General features: G+C 40.3%; 1 protein-coding gene across 11 annotated transcripts in view; it reads right to left on the bottom strand.

Annotated features, from left to right (window-relative positions):
• The window catches only part of EBF1 (EBF transcription factor 1), a 388691-nt gene that overhangs the window by 107927 nt on the left and 260540 nt on the right, over positions 1-20224 (bottom strand). For 6 of the 11 annotated variants that reach the window (XM_045503357.1, XM_045503380.1, XM_045503350.1 and 3 more), the window contains exon 8: positions 16354-16495. In XM_045503357.1, coding sequence (XP_045359313.1) covers positions 16354-16495 — 142 coding nt within the window. The remainder of the gene's footprint in view (positions 1-16353; positions 16496-20224) is intronic. The other 5 variants (XM_045503361.1, XM_045503392.1, XM_045503371.1 and 2 more) reach the window with 1 other exon arrangement.

Below are 20224 nucleotides of genomic sequence, written 5' to 3'. Positions count from 1 at the left end.
ACATCTTATAAAACATACGTCTTTGGCATATGTTTTTGACAAGAATTGTAGTCAACTGATAAGGGGGGGGGGGTTCCCTTTCAGGAGGTAGGTGATCCTAAGTGATGAAGCTCACTATAAGTAATCTCTTGTAAAATGAACACTCACACACACAGCCCTAGTATCTATTCTCCACATTTTGTTGTAAGCAAGGACAGGATGTTCAATGTCATTACTGAAATCTGCTTTGCCCAATATGGTTGTCACTAGCCATATGCTACTATTGAAATTTAATTTTTAATTAGCTAAAATTCAATAAAAATAGAAAATTATTTTCTTGCTCATACTAACCACATTTCAAGTGGTCAATAGCTACATGTGACTAGTGACTATCACATCGGACAGCACAGAGATAGAACATTTCCATCATCACAGAAAGTTTTATTGGACAGCGTTGATCTAAGGATCAAATTTAAATAACTGACCCTGTAACTGATAAAGAACAATCAGAGTTACATACATATGAGGTGCCATCCATATACTAGGAACTGTGCTAGAAATAATTAATCTCTACCCCCTTCAATAATGACCACAAAATCAAATGCTCACAGGACCAGGCAGAAAGGTAAGTAAATCAAATGGGCTAGGGACAACACAATAGGAAAGGTGGGGTTTGTGGCTAAACTGTAGAATGTATACCCCACCCAAAAGGGACACAACTTCTCAGTTTGACCTAAGTGCTGCCATTTGAAAATGTAGGTCAACATTACCAGTTCTTCTGAATATAAAAAGAATTTGCAAATCTGGATTTTTAGGTAAACTCTCTTTATTTTCAATTGTAAAACAACAAATACATAGTTTCTTAAAGCACCATGCAAACCAAACCTAAAAATGGCTTAGAGCTAGATTCAGTCCATGATCTGATCCACCAGCATAAAAATTCTGTATTTTTGGAGGACCAAGAATCACCTTTCAGTTATTAATTTCTGCAACTACACAACTAATACTGCCACTGACTCATCAAACAATAAACACAAACCACCACCAATGCCAATTCTGCTTCTGATTGCTAAAGGCCTCTCCCATAACAACATAAAAGTCCCCAGCTAGCCTTCCTCTGCTATGTAGAAGATTTTCTATAAGCAGTTTGAGAGACGAGCTCCCTGCTCCTGAAGGATTTCTATTGTCATCATGCAAGACAGCATAGATAGTGACTTTTTAAAGAAACGGTGTTTTGAATGTGAGCAGCATCTGAAAATCAACCTTGCCCAACCTTTAGTAATGCACAATTCCTGCTCTGTGCTTTTCAGAATAGTAATGCTTATATTTCTCCACACGACCAAGGCTGCTACTGCTAACGTATTTGACTGAATTTTTATTATTGAGAGCCTTATCATTTTGAGCCAGTTTCCTCTCCTCCCTGACACATTCAGTGACGCTGCACTCCAGTGTTTGTTATAGCACAGATGTTTCCGTGGTGATGATCAATGACGTCACAAGCACCGGAATGTGTATCATCAAATGTATCCAGACAGAAGAGTAAAGTAGAGTGGGAACTCCACTTCCATTTGAACTCCATGTTGACTGACTCAACTTCCTCAAAAATTACTCTTTGGGGTCTGGGCTGTTCAATCTGGACTGCAAAAAGCAAACATACTTGCCTGTTTGTAATTCACTTCTACTATCAGGTTATTAATTATGTGCTAAATCTCGTCTACATACCAAAACCCAGATTAACCTTCCTCAGATGCCAGCTTTCGAAATGTTACTGCTGTGCTCAAAAGCTTTCTGTTGTTTCTCCTTAGCCTATGGGATCAAGTCCACCCTCCTGAGTCTGGCCAGTTCTCCCCTTCCAACCTCATTCTCCATCTCTCCCAAACTGGAAGCAGGACTTGGCAGCAGTTGGGACCAATGGCTTTGGATTCAGGAGGCCTCAGCTCACATTACAGCTTCAACACTTACCAGCTTGGGTAAATTACTTTTCTCAAGCCTCAGTTTCTATCACTTTAGTTGGGGATGACAGTTATAAGAGAACTCACCTCATGAGGTTGTTGTGAGGTTTAAATAAGTTAATCCACGTGTACAGAGCTCTGCACAGAGTAAGCAATAAATAAATGTGAGACAGAATGAAAAAGATGAGGAGTTGCAGAAGAAGGAATGTAAAGAAAAAGAAAATGAAGATGATCATGACAGGCCCTCCGAATTCACGGTTTCCAAACATGCTTTGCATCATTCCACCATTTCTTTTTCAGGAAGGTTTTACCCAAACAGTACTGTGTCATAAAGGCTGGTCTTCTGCATGAAGCTGTTTCTTCCTATCCCAGGCTACAAAATACTAACTGTTTAGTGAACTTCTTATGTCTTTTCCATTCATTCATCACTAACTACACTTTTCCTTGAACTTTTATCCTGGTATATATGTTTGTATATGTAAACCTGGGATGGCATATATGTATGCAAATCAACCTAACAGTCAATACATCCCTTGCAAGCAGGGACCTCATTCACTCACAAACTGGATAGATAGTATTCTGCACTTAACCAATGCCTGACAATTAACTAGCATTGTTAAGCCTTCAAAGGGTTTGCCCATCTCAATTTTTCTTAATATCAACCCTGAGTAGCAGGCAAGCAGATGTTATTCTAAATTATGCTTTACAAATGAGGTAACTGAATTTAAGAGACTCACTTGAACTTGAAACTTTGAGAGTCCACATTGGTAGATAAAGTCAAATATTTAAAACACCCCAACTACCTTTCAATTTTGGTATTTATCTGAAATTTCTGCTCAGTTTGGCTAAAGCATTCACTTCAACCATGTAAATACTACGGCCAAAGTCCCATAAAATCTTAGTTGTGCAATTCCTATTCCCAAGATAGAGTGTAGATATTTATTAACTTTACAGAATATTACTACTCTATTTCCAAGCAAAGTTATTTTCCCCCTAAGACTCAGCCCCACATATGAATTATAGTAAAATCTCTCTCTACCTTCTTCTATTTCCAAGTTCAAAAAATGGCATCCTAATATAATACCACAGGTGCCAATTTAAACACAGGAACACTGGAAATATTCCAGTTTCTAGGCTTAGAAGCTTTTCTATTGTTACAAGTTGGGCTGCTAAACACACAGTCAGAGTTTGGACATAAGATATAACTGTAGCAGCACTTTAAGAACTTACATTTTTAAATGTAGAGCAAGTCCCCTTAAGTTTCATTTTCAATCTGGACATTATCCATCTCAATGGTGTTCATTATAGAATTTTTCACATACAAAGAAAATAATAAAAGTTTACTGGTTAAATACGTTATCCTAAAACAGTACCTTAATAACATTTTCCCCAACTTTTTTTTTCTTTCTTTTGAGCAACATTGATGGAATTCCACAGGCTTTAGCTAACCAAATCAAGAAGAGTTTCTAGGATTCTGCCAAAGTTGAAAGGTAGAAGAATCTGATGTCTGACTTTATTTTTTGTTGCACATACTATTTACTAGAAGGCACAGCTGGTTTGATGATTCAGCCAGAAGATTTTAGCAAAGAATGACCAAAACTCTATTTTCCTTCTCCACTAAGAAATGATAAAATACTGGGGCGCCTGGGTGGCTCAGTCATTTGAGCGTCTGACTTTGGCTCAGGTCATGATCTCACGGTTTGTGAGTTCGAGCCCCGTGTCAGGCTCTGTGCTGACAGCTCAGAGCCTGGAGCCTGCTTCAGATTCTGTGTCTCCCTCTCTCTCTGCCCCTACCCCATTCACACTCTGTCTCTCTCTGTCTCTTAAAAAATGAATAAACATAAAAAAAAAGAAATGATAAAATACCTGGGAACTGCTGGGACACAGTCCCCTCATCCACAGTCCTAGACATAATATACCTAAAAACATCTGCCTCGGGCTCTGCACAAAGTAGGGGTTCAGTATCTGTTGGCTTCCCACCTGTGCTCAAAAAGAAGACAAAGAATAATAAAGAATTAAACTTCTCAATGTGTACCAACCACATTAATTTTAACCATTCTTCCAAATAACAGCCAAAGTCTATTGCTATTTTTTATTGGTTACATATGCCTGTCTCTTGAAATTTTTCTTACTTTGCCCCGAAGACAATGAGAGAAACTTGAGAAGCCCCAAATCTGACATTGTCTGTGCCTCTATTCCCTGCATTCTCCTGCTGCATGTCTCCCCAGAACTACGGGTGAAAAATGTGGGTTTGAACAACTGGTGTCCTACTGATTGCAACTGTCAATTACATAAGCCGGCAACATAGCAGCATATGTTCACATATAAAATATTGATTAATTTCACAGATTGGGATAAAAATATATTAGTACTTGGGTTTCGCTTTCATGCTTAGTGGTCAGATAAGTATTCATCCAATTCAGATCTATTTCTGCACCCTGTGGGCTCCAGAGTGTTACTTTTGTGTTTCACTTTTCTTTTCCTTCTCTGGTTACCGTCTGGTTTCCCATGTCGGTGCCTCTACTATGACTGACCAGCATACGTTTAAGCAGGACTTTAATTACTAGGTCATCTCCCAGCCAACTTGCCCAAGGCAGACTGGCAGAAAAGTCCTACAATCCACGTCTCAGACTCTTTCTTGCTCCTCTCCAGGTAAATCTCTTTTTTCTGAAGATGCTAAAATCATGCTGATGGCATCATATTCATCTGATAAGGATGATGTTCACCTAATTTCTATAAAGTTTCATTTCTGTCCACTGAGTATTTCAAGTTGCAGGGCTGGCACAAGGAGATTAAGATGGGGTGCCTGATAGCGTGACGTGATACCAGGATTTTTTATCTTAACCCAGAAAAGCACCTTCCCATATATCACTGCACATGCCAACTAACATACCCTGGGGATTTAGCACAGATCTGGCTTTTCAATTTGCCTTTGAGTAACATTGTGAATTTGCTTCAATTGAAGCAGGAATTATATTACATGATCAAATAGCAGGAGAATTTCTCTCCACCTCTGAAGTCCAATGTGAGGAGATTAGCATTGACTAAACAGTGGGAAAGAGCAGTGGTGATGACCGCCTTATGTCAGCTACTTGGAGGTCCAAATGCTACAGATGCAAAAACCTAACTCTTTTTCTGTTTGGCCACAACCAAATGTTTGAAGGATGGCCTCAGTTTCCCTTGTTTGCTAAATGGGAAGAATAATAGCAGTGCCCTCCTATGGTGATTAAGAGTATTAAAAAGAGATGATACAAAGGGCTGAGCACTGAACCTGACAGGTAATAAATGCTCAAAGGCTGGTATCATAACAGCAAAATCATCATCACTCAAAAAAGTGGTCTAAAATCTAGCATTTACTTGGGCAAAGAGTTCTAGTAGCCTGTTAACTCGTTAGGAAAATGCATTGGACCCATATCTCCAAGTCAAAGAGAAACCAACCTATAAGAAATTTTCAAATTTATTTTTTCAAAAATGGATCTCTGAGCTAACTCACCTTCCCTATTAGCCCTCTCCCAAGCTTCTAATATTGTGCCCCCACATGGTATTTTGGACATGCTTCCCCTCTGCCAAAAATGCTCTCTCTTCTTTGCTGGACAAAATGCTACTCATTCGTGTTTTAAATTTTAAGTGTCCTTCTATTTGTCACACTTGGCTGAATCCCCTTGTTTAAACCTCTCTTAGCACTTTGTATTTCTCTTTTATAGTGCGTACTGTCATTGCAATTTAAGTAATTCTAAATTAATTATTTTTTGTAATTATTGGCTTAACATAGACACACACACACACACACACACACACACCTATATACCTCAAAAGGCTGCCCCTGTCTTGTTCACCTCGGCATCCCTAATGTCTAATACAATAGGCAGTCAATCAGTAAACATATGTTAAATAGATGAATGACTGAATGCCTGAACGAAGGAGAGAATGAACAAAAGAAGAATCATCAGGGTCGTTAAGATATTAAGGAACAAAACAGAATAGTTTAAAAGTTGAAAACTCTTTCAGTCATTATTAACAATCGCCACTACATCAACATAGAACTTCCTAAATGGGTAAGCAGCAGCTCCTTGGAATCTGTTTTCCTAATTTTCCTAAGCTCATCTGGCCCCCCGGTCCTGCAGCAGGCACTCTATGCTCACTGGGGCTAAAATTAGCACCAGTAAGCTCCCCCTACAGTGGGCTCTAATCATGCAAAGGCCCAGGTGGATCTTGCTGACAGATGTTAAGGTTAGAAGGAAGGGTAGCAGCCAGATGAGAAAACAGAGCCACCCCCTTCCGGAGGTACCAGCACTTCCTGTCTTTAGGCCTGGCTGGTTCCTGCCTACCCAGCCCCTCCCCCATGCATCAGTTTCAACACAGTTGCTGCTCTTTCTGTCATTTGAACTCAAATTCTATCTCGGAAATTGATGGGTGATTCTGCCCCTGACAACACAATGTCAGCTTTGCTCAGTGTCCAGCTGGTTCCGTATATATTATCATAATGTGCTGCCTGGGTGGACCCTGGCTGATTCTCTCCCTTGACTCAAATCCTCCTTTCCACACTAATTTCTGCCCTCTGACATGTAGACACCACTTGTTTAAAAATAAAAACAGAGTTAACAGCTTGGGAAACATTTTGATTTTCAAAATCCTACAAGGACATTGAATCTATTCTAATGGTAAATTGAACTAAAAAGTTTTCTTTAAAAAAAAATTTTTGATTCTTAAAAAAATTATGTTTCCCAGGGCCCTACTCTGTTTCCTGATGACTTGAAAGAATTATTACTTCCCCAACGCTTAAGCCCTCTAAAACAGTTTCCCAAACTTCAGTCCTGATTTTGCTCCATACTAATACCACTTACACTATGACCTACTTAATATTAATTAATTGATCTAGCTGCTATTTTTGTCTAGATTGACTTTCTTTTTCTTTAATTCAGTCTTGCCCTGAGCAGTAATAGCTAAGATCACAACTTTGGAGTGCTGTATTTCTGTTTGTTTGCTTGCTTGCTTGCTTGCTTATGCATCAAGATAGACCTGCAACTATTTAGAAAAAAAAATTTTTTTAATGTTTTCTCCCCATCACCTAAAATCATCTCACATACTGCATGGGAAACCTAATCTAAAAGCTCACTGCTAACCATCAAGTGGATTCAACACTACCGTCTCAGCTAAAGAAATTCAGAGAGAAGCTGAAGAATACCGTCATCAGGTGAGAGCTACCTAGCGGTTGTGTATGCTACACTCTGGGCTTTTCCAGGCCTCCTGGAACCCACTGCTGATCTCTTAGAGAAATGCTCAAGGTGAAGAGAAGTTGGCCTTGGATCTACCCTGTAAAATGACCATCACCTTGGTATTGGTGGCCACTCACCAGGGAAGTGTATGTGTAACACCTTAGGAGATAGGAGACCTCTCACAGAAATAGCTGGATTCAAATAACAAATCATCGGGACTTGAAGGAAGCTACCAAACTCCCCCTTTAATTGATGTGGAAACTGAGATCCAAAGAAATCAAAATACATATTTGAGATCATGTAGCAAGGTTGAACGGTAGAGGCAGGCTCTATTTTTGTTTCTGAATGCGCAACTGAAAATGTTCAAACAAAAATGTTTCAAACCCACTCCTGGCCACTGACCCTAAATATCTCATCTTAATAAGATTGATGACAGATTACAAACGCTTTCATTTGCATGTTCATATCCCTTGAATCCTCTGATACTCTCAAGTCAGAGAAGGTCCTATGACAAGTAAGTAGAAAGAGGCCCTTAGTTTGGAATAATCAGTCATGCAAATAAGCACAACTGGAATTATGATGATTTTGTATCCAAACATAAGATAAAACAATTAGGTTTACAAAAGTTCTGTCATTTCGGTCCAACATATAAGCAGCAAGCACCACTCCCTGCCTCCCACCATGCTCTTCCCTACACTCCGGGCTTATTAAAATAAGTTAGATGTGGCTCACTCATTTATTAGGTCATTCAAAATACCAAATACTGGACGTCTCCCAAAGTTGATAGGTTTGTCAAGAAATTCATATAAGAAAACAGCCTCCCCAAATCTATATCATGTTCCCATGTTATTTGCTGCATGAGGTTTAGCAGCCCTTCAGTCCCCTAACAAGGAGGCTGTTAGTATCCCAACAGCCTTTTAATTCACAGTCTCACAGTATTCCTCTGGTCTCCTTTTTCTCTACCTTGTATACATGCCAGGAAGCCCATATGGTCAACAAATGATTTCTACAGAGATGAGTTAGAACATCCTTACAAATAAATAAAATATTACCAGTCTCCTTCTTATCTTGCCAACCCCATAGAAAACATACTAGTCATCAAACAAAATCAGCATTTTTTTTTATTTGACTAGCAGAATGTGGAATAGCTATGGGAAAAAAATAGGTTATTACTGAAGGAAAATAAGCTATAAGGTAAACATACACAGTATGCCATTAAGAAAAAGAAGAAGATATTCTCTGAGTTAACTTTTGAAAGGTATATTTAAGATACCAGCATAATTGTCTTCCTTGTACTGAGAAAAAGAACAGTGGAATAAGAGATGGAAAGAATTTTAGCATTATATACAGAGCAAGTAGTTGAAAGTACAGACTCCAAAGTCAGGCTTTCTGGGTTTGAACTCTAGATATACTACTTATATGCTGTGCAACTCTGGGCAAATAACTTAGCCTCTCTTTAATCTCAGTTTCCTCATCTTTGCGAGGGGTGCCTCTTACTATGTGCCTGGCATAGTAAGGACTCACTGAGGGTTACTGTCATTATTCTTAGTACTATTATTATGCAGAGGCTATGTGGTTAGGCAGACCAGGGGTCAAGTCTCAGGTCCGATTCTAATTAGTTTTGTAGTATTGGGTAAGTTACTGACCCTCTCTAAACCCTAGTTTTCTCATCTATAAAATGAGAATAGTAATTGTTATAGTTCATCAGATTTGTTGGAGGACTTGATAAGTCAAATAATTACCACAGTACTGGCACAGAGTAAATGTTCCATAAGTGTTAGCTGATAATAGCAAATAACAACAGCAATAATAATAATAATAATACACATTGCCACTTGGCCTGGTCACCACTAAGCAGGGGAGCAAAGTCTCAGCATTATTTCTCCTTTCCCATTAGTGCCATGGGTAGTGTCAGATTCAACTAAGAATAACACAGATCACCCGCTTGTCAGTGACCTGTGGCTCCTGAAGACTCTTTCATCTGCCTGACCCCGAGCTTGCTGGCTATCAAGTCCCCAACGTTAGGATTTCTGGCGTTACCCACTTTATGGATTACTCTGGATATACACTGAAAAACCAGTCTCCACTTAACATCTTCATTCATTATCTTGACTTCTTGCCACGTAATTTTTTATTGCGAGGGAGGACAAAAGGCTACTTCCCCACTGCTCAAAGAAAAAGGCCTGATTTGATGCTTGAAAATCTGGGGCCTATGAGCTCTATTCTATGACACATCTGGATATTCTTAGCCCTAATGTTTGTCCATTCATCTGTCTTTCTTTTTCAAGTAGGAAAATCAATTGATAAGATGTAATGTGCCACTCTAAGTAACAAAGCATGACATCAGTATTTATCTACAGTAACCTGGACCCTTCACCAAAATGCTTTTCCCTCAGTGGGCCTGACTGGAGTTCTTCACCAAAACCAGTCATATGAAGGGCCACTGTCTAAGTGTAAAGCTCTGTCTGCATCTTTCATACCTGGCCCTCATGTTTTGAAAGTGCATTTCTGTCAGGAAGCTAGAGAGATGTATCTTTCATGATCTTTGGAATCCCAGAGAGACCCCTGCAAGCTGATAGCAACCTGAACTGTAAAGGCATCAGGAGTAAACTCCAAGTCCTCCAATGTCTTGTGTAACCCAATGACTGTAAAGCTGTGTGCCCCCTGAATTCACACTTGCCTGCCAGCATACTGTGAGTAAAGAGCACCAAACAGATTTTGACAGAAACTATCTATGTGAATGTAAGAAGATTACATCCCCTTGCTAGGTCTCAGTTTCCTTATCTGGAAAATGACAGGATGCACTGGATGACCTTTTATACGTCAGTGGCCCTTCACTTGGCATGAGCTGTCACTCACCCATTGACCACAGTGGGAGAGGAAGAGAGAAATTTGGGATAGTATGCCTTCTCTTCATTGTTTAGTTTATTTTCACTCATTCAATTTTAGTTTGGTGGGGTTAGACAAATAATATACATTTCACAGCCAAGTAACACAGCAGCCCTCCATTCTGAAGGCCTTAAAAAAGTCTCTGTAAGTTCAACAGTAGTCAATAGGTAAATTCTTTCTAAGCTACTTACGCAAAAAGCAAATCGATAAGCCAAAACCATCTGGAAAAAAGAACTCTCAAAATGTTTGACTTTCTTCCTATTTTGAACACTTGCACTATTGATAAAATGAGGAGTGATCAGGGGGACAGCTCCCAGGCACAGCCAACTCCCTGGTGAGCTTCCAAGGGCCAGCAGGGAAGAGCAAAGTTATAAGCAACTCAGAGTGATCTTGCCCTGGGCTTTCATGACACACTAGGAGTCCATGTAATTGAAAATGAGTTCATCAAAGCCCTGCTTGGCCCCCCACACCATTTCACAATTGCCAACAACCACGGCCTGAGTGTCTCATGTGGGCCTGCATAATCTGGCCTTCAGCAGCCACCGTGGCCTCATCTCCTGCCATCCTCCCAGTGACAGGGAGCAACAGGAGTCATCCCAGTCTCCTCTAGGTTCCCTGAACTCACCTAAGCAAAATAGCCTGTGTACACGCTGTCCCCTCTTCCTGGAAATTTGTTTCTGTCCCTTTTACCTCGTGAAAACTTACTCAGCTCTTTCTTAGGTTTCGGCAAAAATGTGATATTCTCAAAGAAGCTTCCCTGACACCTCACTTCCCCCCACCCCACTCCTGTTATGGTCCCCTTTTTTATGCATAGCTCTCATGGGCTGGTTGCAAATTGTTTTAAATATCTTCCTTCTCTATTTACATTAGAAATTCTGTGGAGACAGGGCCTGTATCTGCCTTGTGCTACTGTATCTCAGCATGGTGTCTGTCACGTACTGGATGCTTAGAATGAATGAACGGAGAAGGAATGATTTGAAGTCGCAGTAAGCTGAGACCTCATTCCTTGGCTGGAGATCCAAAGAAAGTGCTATACCGGAAACATCCAGTGGATTTCTTTGTTCTCCTGAGGTCCTGTTTCTCCAAATGCACCTCCAGACAAGGAGAGGCATGTGTCAACAGTTTCAGTTCAGAGCATCAAAAATTGTGCATGCTAAAAGGTCTAGAGATGACCCAACCCAGCTCTCATTGAATGCATACCAAACTGAGGCCACAGAAGCAAAGTACCTGCCCAGAGTCATACAGCTAGTTCATGACAGAATCAGGTCCGGAATCCAGCTCTTCCCTCAGACAGCCCGATCCTCCCTCTGTTAGATCCGGCTGATATTTACTAGCCACTTCTTAGGGCCTCATTACACAGAAGGGAGAAGAGGGGGCCTCTCCTTTCTGTTGGAAGCTCCATGCTGTCTCTCAATTTGGAGTAATCTTCCCAAGCCTGAATCATCTTTCTCCACATGTCCATAAAACAACAAATTTAAGTGCAGCTGGGCACAGGGAGTCAATGGGGTTGGATACCCAGGGGCAACCAACAGAAGCAAAAACTGCTTCTGTCTGGAGCAAAAGGATTAAAGAAGGTCAAATGCTAAAGAGCAAGAATAACACCATATTGTCAGGGACAGCTGGAAAGGGAAACTACAATGGAGAGGTCAGAACTAACTGGTGGTGGGGAAAATCTGATTCTACTTCTCTAACGCTGTAATTACAGCAAAGAGATGGGCCCAGTGATTCTATTACCACTCTCTATTCTATAAAGTGTTTTTAGTTTGACCAAACCCTACTTTTGTTTAGGTTTGTTTTATGCTGGGATCCTGGCACATTTATACTTCATGTCTTTATCTGTAGAATTACTTTAAAGGGAAATTTAATTCATTTGTATCTCATGCCTACAAAAACTAAATTTCAACTATTTTGCAATTTTAAAAAGCATGGGTATTTAAAATCATCTATATTTGAGCCAAGAAACTAAGTAGGATCTTAGGTTAGAACTCATTAACATTAAAGTGTTCACCTTCTAAAAACTCTTGATTAATAGGTTTACTGATTTTTCAAATACATATGATAACTATACAAATTCATACCGATTTAAAAAAAAAAAAAACCTAACTATGCAAAACACCAGTTGGGGTCTTAAAACCAGAAAGGGTGCCTAACTGATGATCAGCTGAGCTCTCTGACCTGCTCAGATTTCCCAGTGATCACAGAGAAGGCATGTCCTCCAACCATACAAAAAGGGGAGAGAATAGAGGCAAAGAGAAGGGAGGAAGGGATAAAAACACATGCACGCCAAAAAAAAAAAAATGTCCCCTAAAAAAAATGAGCATTTAAACTGCTTGTCAGAAGGCTTTCTGACAAAGCCACTAGAGTGTATTCACAGGCATTTGCATAAATGCTGCCGGTGAGTTCACCATAGCTGCTAGCGCTAATGGTACATAAAGTAATTTAGTCACTTCTCCCGGCATTCTGTGTCAGAATGATGAGCACCGGCACTTTGCCTTGTTGCATATTAGATCATTAGATAATAAAGTGTTAGCGCATGCAAGCTGACAGGGTCCCTGCACTATAGCTTTGTGAGGGCACCACATTTTGCCATAGGGGGAAAGAATAGAGAAACTGATGCCACAATTGGCCTTAAATTCAAGTAAACAAAACCTGAAACTCAAGAGAACAATAATGACAGTATCAACACTCCCTAAGTCTTTAAAGATCCCCAGCATACAGTCCCCAGGAATTTGCCCAAATGAAGGGAAGACAGGGCAGACACATAAGCTAGGGTTGTACATTACCATGGGTGGCAAGAATTCTTCATCTTTGGCCCCAAGTCTATGCTTTTTCAAAAATTGAAACCCTGAGAGTAGCCACCTTCTGAAGCTACCTCTCTCCACAGCATACATCTTCCATAAAGCTACTGCTTAAAGACGAAAACTCACTAGTCTAAACTCTCCCATAAATATTCAGCCAAAGAAAATCTCAGTATTTATGAATGAAGAAAAAAATGAGGGAGAGCAATTACCATGAGCTACAGCGTGCCAGGATTCACTCTCTTTGGACCATGAAAGATTCTGTGAAATAAATTTGCCTTTGTGAACTCTCCTACTTGAAATCCAGGGGCAGTTATTTGAGCAGGGAGGTTTGGAAGTCCATGGGTCACACAGGGAGGACTGCATGAATGTAAAGCATGGTCTCTATTTCTACTTATATGCAGAAACATGAGCTACGAAAGGGAACTTTCCTCCAACTGTCTGACAAGCAGGATATAAATAGAGATGTGCAGAGTTGCTCAAAATAATTCAGGCTACCTGTAAATGAGATGGTAAAAAGCCCAGAATGAGGAAAAATGAAGGCTCCTACAGGTCATCTAAAAGGTGAAAATAGCCAGCAGTCTCACTGTGCAGGGGCTGTCTGAGGTGGGGATGAAGGAAGGATTGCAGCAGCCAAGGAGTAGGGGTTTGGTTCTGGAAGTTTTAAACAGGACAGTTTCAAACAGGATTTTTCAACAGTAAGATAAAGTATTACCATACCCCCAAATCAACATGCATTAGCATTTAGGTCCACTCCCACACATCCCCAATGAAAGAGCCCAATAGTCATCCTTTGCTGAGTAGATATTTATGTATCAGTTTGAAGTGTCTAAATGAGTGGGTGGTTATGTGTGGTTGGTTGATTCATTCTGCAGAGAAGCAGATTTCCATGTTATTGTCATTACAAAGAACTTCAACGTGTCTACCCTTTTATTCTTCTGGAGAGAAATAATGTAAGGCTTTGGTGAGAGCTAGGCCCCCTAGCTGAAGAAGACAGGACACAGCCACATCCCCACTGTTGGTTAACCATTTATGAACAAGTGAAATGTCATCATTTTCATGAACAATATGTTGTTAATAATAACACGGCCACTCGTAGACTGGTAAATTGGAGCCGAAGAATAAAATATTGCCTTTAAAACTTAGAATAATATGATATTCCAATTGAAATATTAATATGTATACCTAGAAGCAAGGATATTTGAGCTGGGATGAAGCCTAGAGACATTTTGATCTAGAGATCTCAAACTGTTAGTCTATGGCTCTATTCCTCCTAAGTGGCATTTCCCCCTTCTTCCCTTCTAGGTTTAAAAATTTTATAATTAGTTACCAACAATTAAAAATCAGGAGTGTTTGTTCTTGCCACACTAGAACATCTGGCCCCACTGGGCCCTTAGTCCCCTTGGCCACAACTCTCTGTGGGACAATAGAGCATACACTTGCCCTTCTTCTGCAGTCTCCACCCAGCCCACTTCCCCTATGTATGTGACCTGCCCCCACTAAAGGCACACAGTTTTTTTACCCCTACAGATCATCACCTTCATTTTACCAAGAAGAAAACTAAGGATCCCCAAAAGTAAGGTGACTTGTCCAAGGTCACGTAAAGGTCAGAGGTGAAACTAAAAATTGAATTTACGTTGAGTCTTTCCTCCACACCACAATACAAAATAATGTTCCTGACCTCCATGTTCTAGAAGTGTCTTTCCTAGCAGGTTGTTTCTGTTGGTTTGTGTTCCCTGCCCCCCCCACCCCCCACCAAGTAGAGGGATGATTTGCAATTTGCATGGTGTCATGTGGTCTGTCACTGACTTCCCAAGGCCAGGAATGGGAGCTGGGTGTAGTCTGCACTTGGAGCACATTTTGAAACTATGAACCCATGACTGGTAGATTTCAAAGTGATAGTCAAGTCTGTCCTTGGACAGGGCAGTAACCATTGTAACTAACCAGCCACAGTCAAAAACAAGACTTCAGTTTTTAAGCCACTGCTCTCCAAATTGTGCCCAGTGAGTATATACCTAGTTTTTCCTCTTCCTTTCCTCTAAATACTTCTAGTAATACAATGCCTTAAGTGACTCCAAGGGTATTAAAAAGGCAATATTACTATAAAGTGAGGATCAGAATAATTTCAAGTACAGGAATGGAACTAGGAACGTAATCATGAGCAGGTATTTCAAATGGCCTTCTGCAAAAAAGTAATATCCATCCATCTCAGCACTAATGAAACCATAAAGAAGCGGCTTTTGAAAGATGATGGTTTACTTTAAAAAGACTGTAAAACTGGTGAAGAATCCCTTCTAAGAGTGTTACATCTGGCTAATTAATAAAAAGTAGTTTGTATATTCCTTAAGTGCAGGAAAAAAAAACAGGCAAAAATAATGATAGTGGTATTTTTATTAAATTAGAATGCTGGCAGGGAAGGGGGTTTTCTACCTTATGAATTATATCATGGACGGCTCACGGCCCTTGGAAAAATCAGACAATCAGGTGGTAATTTGTGCAGTAGTGTTTTTTAAAGAATCCTGCTGACCTAGCAAACTAGAAAGTGAAGTAGAGAAATGGGTTTAGAGTTTAACTTGAAGAAGATAAAAGACATTCTAGCATGGTGATTGGTATTGAGTAGAGTCTCAATCATTGTTTCCTGGATGGATGGTTGGATGGATGGATGGATAAATGATGAATAGATGGATGGGTGGATGGAGGATGGATAGATGGATAAATAAATGGATGAACAGATGGGTGGATGGATGTATCAATGGATGGATGAGCAGACAGAGGAAGAATACATTACATATACGTGTAGTACAGAAACATTCAGATGTACATTCATTCTATCCCATGGTTCCTTTGAATGGTATTCACTTTCCTTGATTCAAGTTTTTATCTGGTTTCCTCCAGTCCTCTCAAAGCTACCACTGATTAGCCACAAATTCAAGACAAATGTGATTTCACTTAAACAAAGTCCACCTACAGAAAGCAGGCTCTATTATGTGCTGATGAGGGGAAGATTATGCACGAGGCACAGGAGGGACATTTAGTTTGGGCTTCAAATTCAGAAAATGCCTCTGACCTAGATTTTGGACATTATCTCCAAATGAGGTTTAATAAGAAGTTACAGAGGTACACCAGCAGGATTGTAAAGATGGTGGAGTTCATTAAACAACCAAGTCAGTTATAAACCCAAAATGTATCACAATATTTATGACCTTCCTTTGGCCTTCCTTTATTTTTCAGTCAAGTGGGAGCCGAAAATAAAGCAGTGGTCCAGGTCTCCCTGGAGACCCAGGTCTCTCTCAACCTGAAGGAAAGATGCATCAGCCATTTCCAGGGTAGAGAGATGTGCAACAAGAAAGGCTGGGCCTCCAAGATGTCTTCCTGTCTTTCAATACTTAGTACCAATAACGTTCAATAGAACATTTGAAATTCGAAACAGAGTAGAAAATGTGGTGGAGTTGGAAGAAAGAAACCAAATAGATTCACAGTTAAAGTAGCAATGCCAACCAATGAAAATGATTTGCCTACCATGTTCCAGATAAGAGGGCGTACCTTCCGAGGGGTCAAGCCTCCGAGCCCTCCGCCCATGCTTAGAGTTATTATGGACAAACATGTTATCAGAGACTGCCAGGACATGGCCATCCACATTGACTGTCGTAGACACCACGACCTGGAGACAGAAGAGAGAAATGAATGAACATTTTAATATAAAAGCATGGAGGGTAATAAACTCAAGTTAAATAAATAACAGCTGGGAGCTGAAGAAAATTGCATAGCTATTTCACATAATAACTGGTGCTTATGCTGTACAAGTCTAACAAGAGGAGCTATTGATGAGTGGGTCTTTGGCATGGAACGCTTTTGATGCAGTTTTAAGTAAAATTGCACAGTTTATAGTTATACAGCAGAAGGTACACTGTTAACCATAATTTTAACAAGAGGATCTTTATTAGCATATTTTTTTACACAACGGTGGTTGTGTTTCACCTAAATTACCCTTCAGTTTAGACACTGAAGCAGATATCACAGTTGATCATGCAAATAAAAATCTTTTGAATCTTTAAAATATCCCCCCCCCCCCCCCCCCCCCCCCCCACTGTGTCAGGGTTAAGAGGATAGAGAAATGAAAAAGAGAGGTTTCAGTGAGACCTGGGATGCAGCTTTCCCTCCTGGGCGTCTTTCTGGTGTTTCTTGTACTTTTTCCTTCCCACATTACTTCGATTAATCAGACCACACTTCCTTCCCCCTCCCCCACCCTCACCCCCATTACCACCAACAGCACAATCCCTCCCCAAAAGATCATTGGTAATGAAGGGTCTCAGATCTGTGTTTCGAAGCCAAAAACAAGCAAACAAAACAAAACAAGAGAAAGAAATGGTGCCTTTGGCCCAAGATGTAATTCAGGTACCCTGGCCATCTCATAACTGACTCTGAACCCAGTTTGCCAGAAGGGACACAGGCAAAGGTGTTTTCTCGGAGAACTTTGACTAAAACAATGAGAAAAAAATGACCTACACTTCTCCTTATATTAAATGGGGAAGAGGATTAAAACTGAAACCCACAGAGATATGTTTATTCATGCGACCTCTTACAACCAAATATAATAATTGTCTGTAATTGCAGCTTCAGCTCCCACCTCATGCTTTGACATGGGAAACAGCAATCAGCCAGCTCCCGTTTAATCCACCTATTATGTTGACTAATTAACTTTCCTCGACAGTTTATTTCTTCCTCCATTATCAGCCCCTGTCAGCCGCAAGCACCCTGCAGCATAGGGGGGACCTCAGGCTCTTTGATTGATCACCGATAGATTGACATGCAGATTAATTTAATTAGAATCACCTCACTTGAGAAATGAAAGACAAAGGCAAGAGGGCTAATAGATCTGCTCTCATAATGAGGCGAACCTCCAGAGCCGAGGCTGAGGATTTCTGATTTATTTTGCTCAATTCCCCAGTTGCTTGGAAAGACTCTCGCTTTAATTGTTCTTGGTTTTGAGAGGCATTAGCCTCTGAAGAGGTGAAACGCTTTACAAGGATTGGCACACACTGAGGCCCCAGTTTCTGAGGAAGCCTTTTCGCCGACTTCTAGAGTCTGGTGCAACGCCGCTGTTTCCTCCCGTGACTTGAGCAGAGGGCAAGACGCTGGGTCTTGGCCGAAGCCTGCCTGTTGTCTGCCCAGCCTAGCGGAGTGCCCCCCACCCCCACCGACGCCAACCATACTTGAAAGTTCCACTGTTGGCGTCTTTGACCTAAACGCAACTGGGGAAAACATGGCGGAGTCCCCTTCTCGCAGCCTCAAAGATGGCAGTGAAATGCAGGCTGTGAACACGCTGCTCCCAATAGTACCGTGGAGTTGGTTGGACTTGATCTGATTTGCTTTAACCTGGTTATTAGTTTTCGTTCGTTTTTTCTTCCACGCCCTCCCTTCTGTAGACGCGAGGCCCTGCTCCTTAAATCAAGCCCCTAGTGTCGTTCTGACCCGGATGAGGAAGTCAGGAAACAACACACGTGGTTATTCCACCCTGGGGTCTCCCAGGGATGACTGCAGGACAGGGCTTCTGGGGGTCCTCCGACGAGGCCCTCTCTCAGGGTCCTCTTCTTGACTCCTGGCCAGACCTGGATCTTCCCCTGATTTTATTTTTTAATTCCATTTTATTAAACTACAAAGTAAAGAATTGAGAGTCCATTCCGGGACTCAGGGTTTTGGCCTCAGTAATTGTGAAAACCAAAATTCCAACTAGGGCAAGTCATTCATGGGAGGACTGCATACACTTGAAGCAGCAGTTTGCAAAGTGGTTTTTCTCTTTCTTCATGATTGACCAACCAGATCTGACACAGCCTGAAGATTATGTGTATGCCTCATCAATTGTAGGGTAGTTTAAAAGAAGGAGGAGGAGAAAGAGAAGAAAGTGGTCCATTCTTTTATTTTCAAAAAGTATTATGTGCCAACGTAGAGTCCATATTATTTAAGGCAAGAGAAACTCACTTTCTTTTTAGTTAGGGAGGTGGGACATTTATAATTATATAACAGAGCTGGGTCTTTCAAAGAATTTTTGATTTACTACGAGACCACAATTGAGTGGTCACTGGAGTCGTTAGCTGAAGAAACTATAAAAGGAATCCCAAACGGTATCTGTTTCCAGTGTCAGGAAATACAGAAAGTTGTTATTCTAGACGTCTGTCTTGAGAGAGGAAAAAAAAAAAAAAAGCAATGACAATTCACCATGCACCTGTAAGACAAAATGCTACAGGCTTAGGCTTAAAATATTCAGTATCGTTTAGAGATGTTGTCATCTAGTTCTTACATTGAACAAAAATGACAAAAACGGTTAAGTTAAAAAAAAAAAAAACACAACAACAACCACGCTCTATGTGTTTTTTTTTTTCTTTGCAAAAGAAGGATCACCAAGACCACTGTGTGACAGAATCATTTCACTGAAGTTTCAATTCAAATTGGAGAAGGATAAAACAGAATCCTCATGCGTTTAATTTCTAGAAAATAAGCACCTAATATGTTCCTCAAAAACTCACTGACAGTACATTTTAACTTCCCGCTTCCCAAAATATTTTCTCTCATTCCAATTTGTGAATGATTAAGATATCTTTAAATAAAACATAAGCTGAAATTAATCTACAGAACAACTTGTAAATTTTTAAAAAATCTGTGAGATGCAGAGGGGGCACTGAAGTGTCCTTTAAAAACAGGCCCATAGTGGGAAGGAAAGGGCCTTCACAGTTTAACACAAGATTAATGAGGTGCTGACACATTCATGCAGGCAAGGGGACAGACAGGCCTGCCAACTCTTCAACCTTCCCAAATTTTGTCAACAAAACACAGCTTGAATTTGGGACAGGTAAACATGGAAAATGATTTTACATTTGGACTCAACACTTCCCTCTCTAACCCCTTCCTCACTCTCCTACCCAGGGAAAGAAATGAAGGGAATATGAGGAACAGGTATATTTAAATTTTTATGATATGTGTTATAAATAAGTCTTTACTTTTTAGAATTGTACTTTCCAATACAGTAACTACACATGTAGCTATTTAAATTTAAACTAATTAAGTAACATTTTAAATTCCATTGTTTCTGAGTCTCCATAGCTACATTTCAAGTGGTTAGTAGCCACATGCAGCTAGAGTCTACTATTGGACAGGACAGATATAGACCATTTCCATCGTTGCAGAATGTTCTATTGGGCCGTGCTCCTGTAGAATGGTTTTGAAATAAATTGTTCCAATTTATTCATGAGGATGTCTGAGTTATGTCTCCTAAAATGGGTATTAGTCTAAGTGGACATGTTTAAGGTTATGTACAAGTATATTTTTATCACTATATTTTTTAGAATTAATTTTCTATTTAGGGCATAGGTTTCTAATATAGCAATCCATAGAT

The sequence above is a fragment of the Leopardus geoffroyi genome, chromosome A1 (genome assembly GCF_018350155.1).
Source record: "Leopardus geoffroyi isolate Oge1 chromosome A1, O.geoffroyi_Oge1_pat1.0, whole genome shotgun sequence".
Taxonomy (NCBI): domain Eukaryota; kingdom Metazoa; phylum Chordata; class Mammalia; order Carnivora; family Felidae; genus Leopardus; species Leopardus geoffroyi.
The sequence above is the reverse complement of the archived record's forward strand: the minus strand, read 5'-3'. Positions and strand labels throughout refer to the sequence as shown.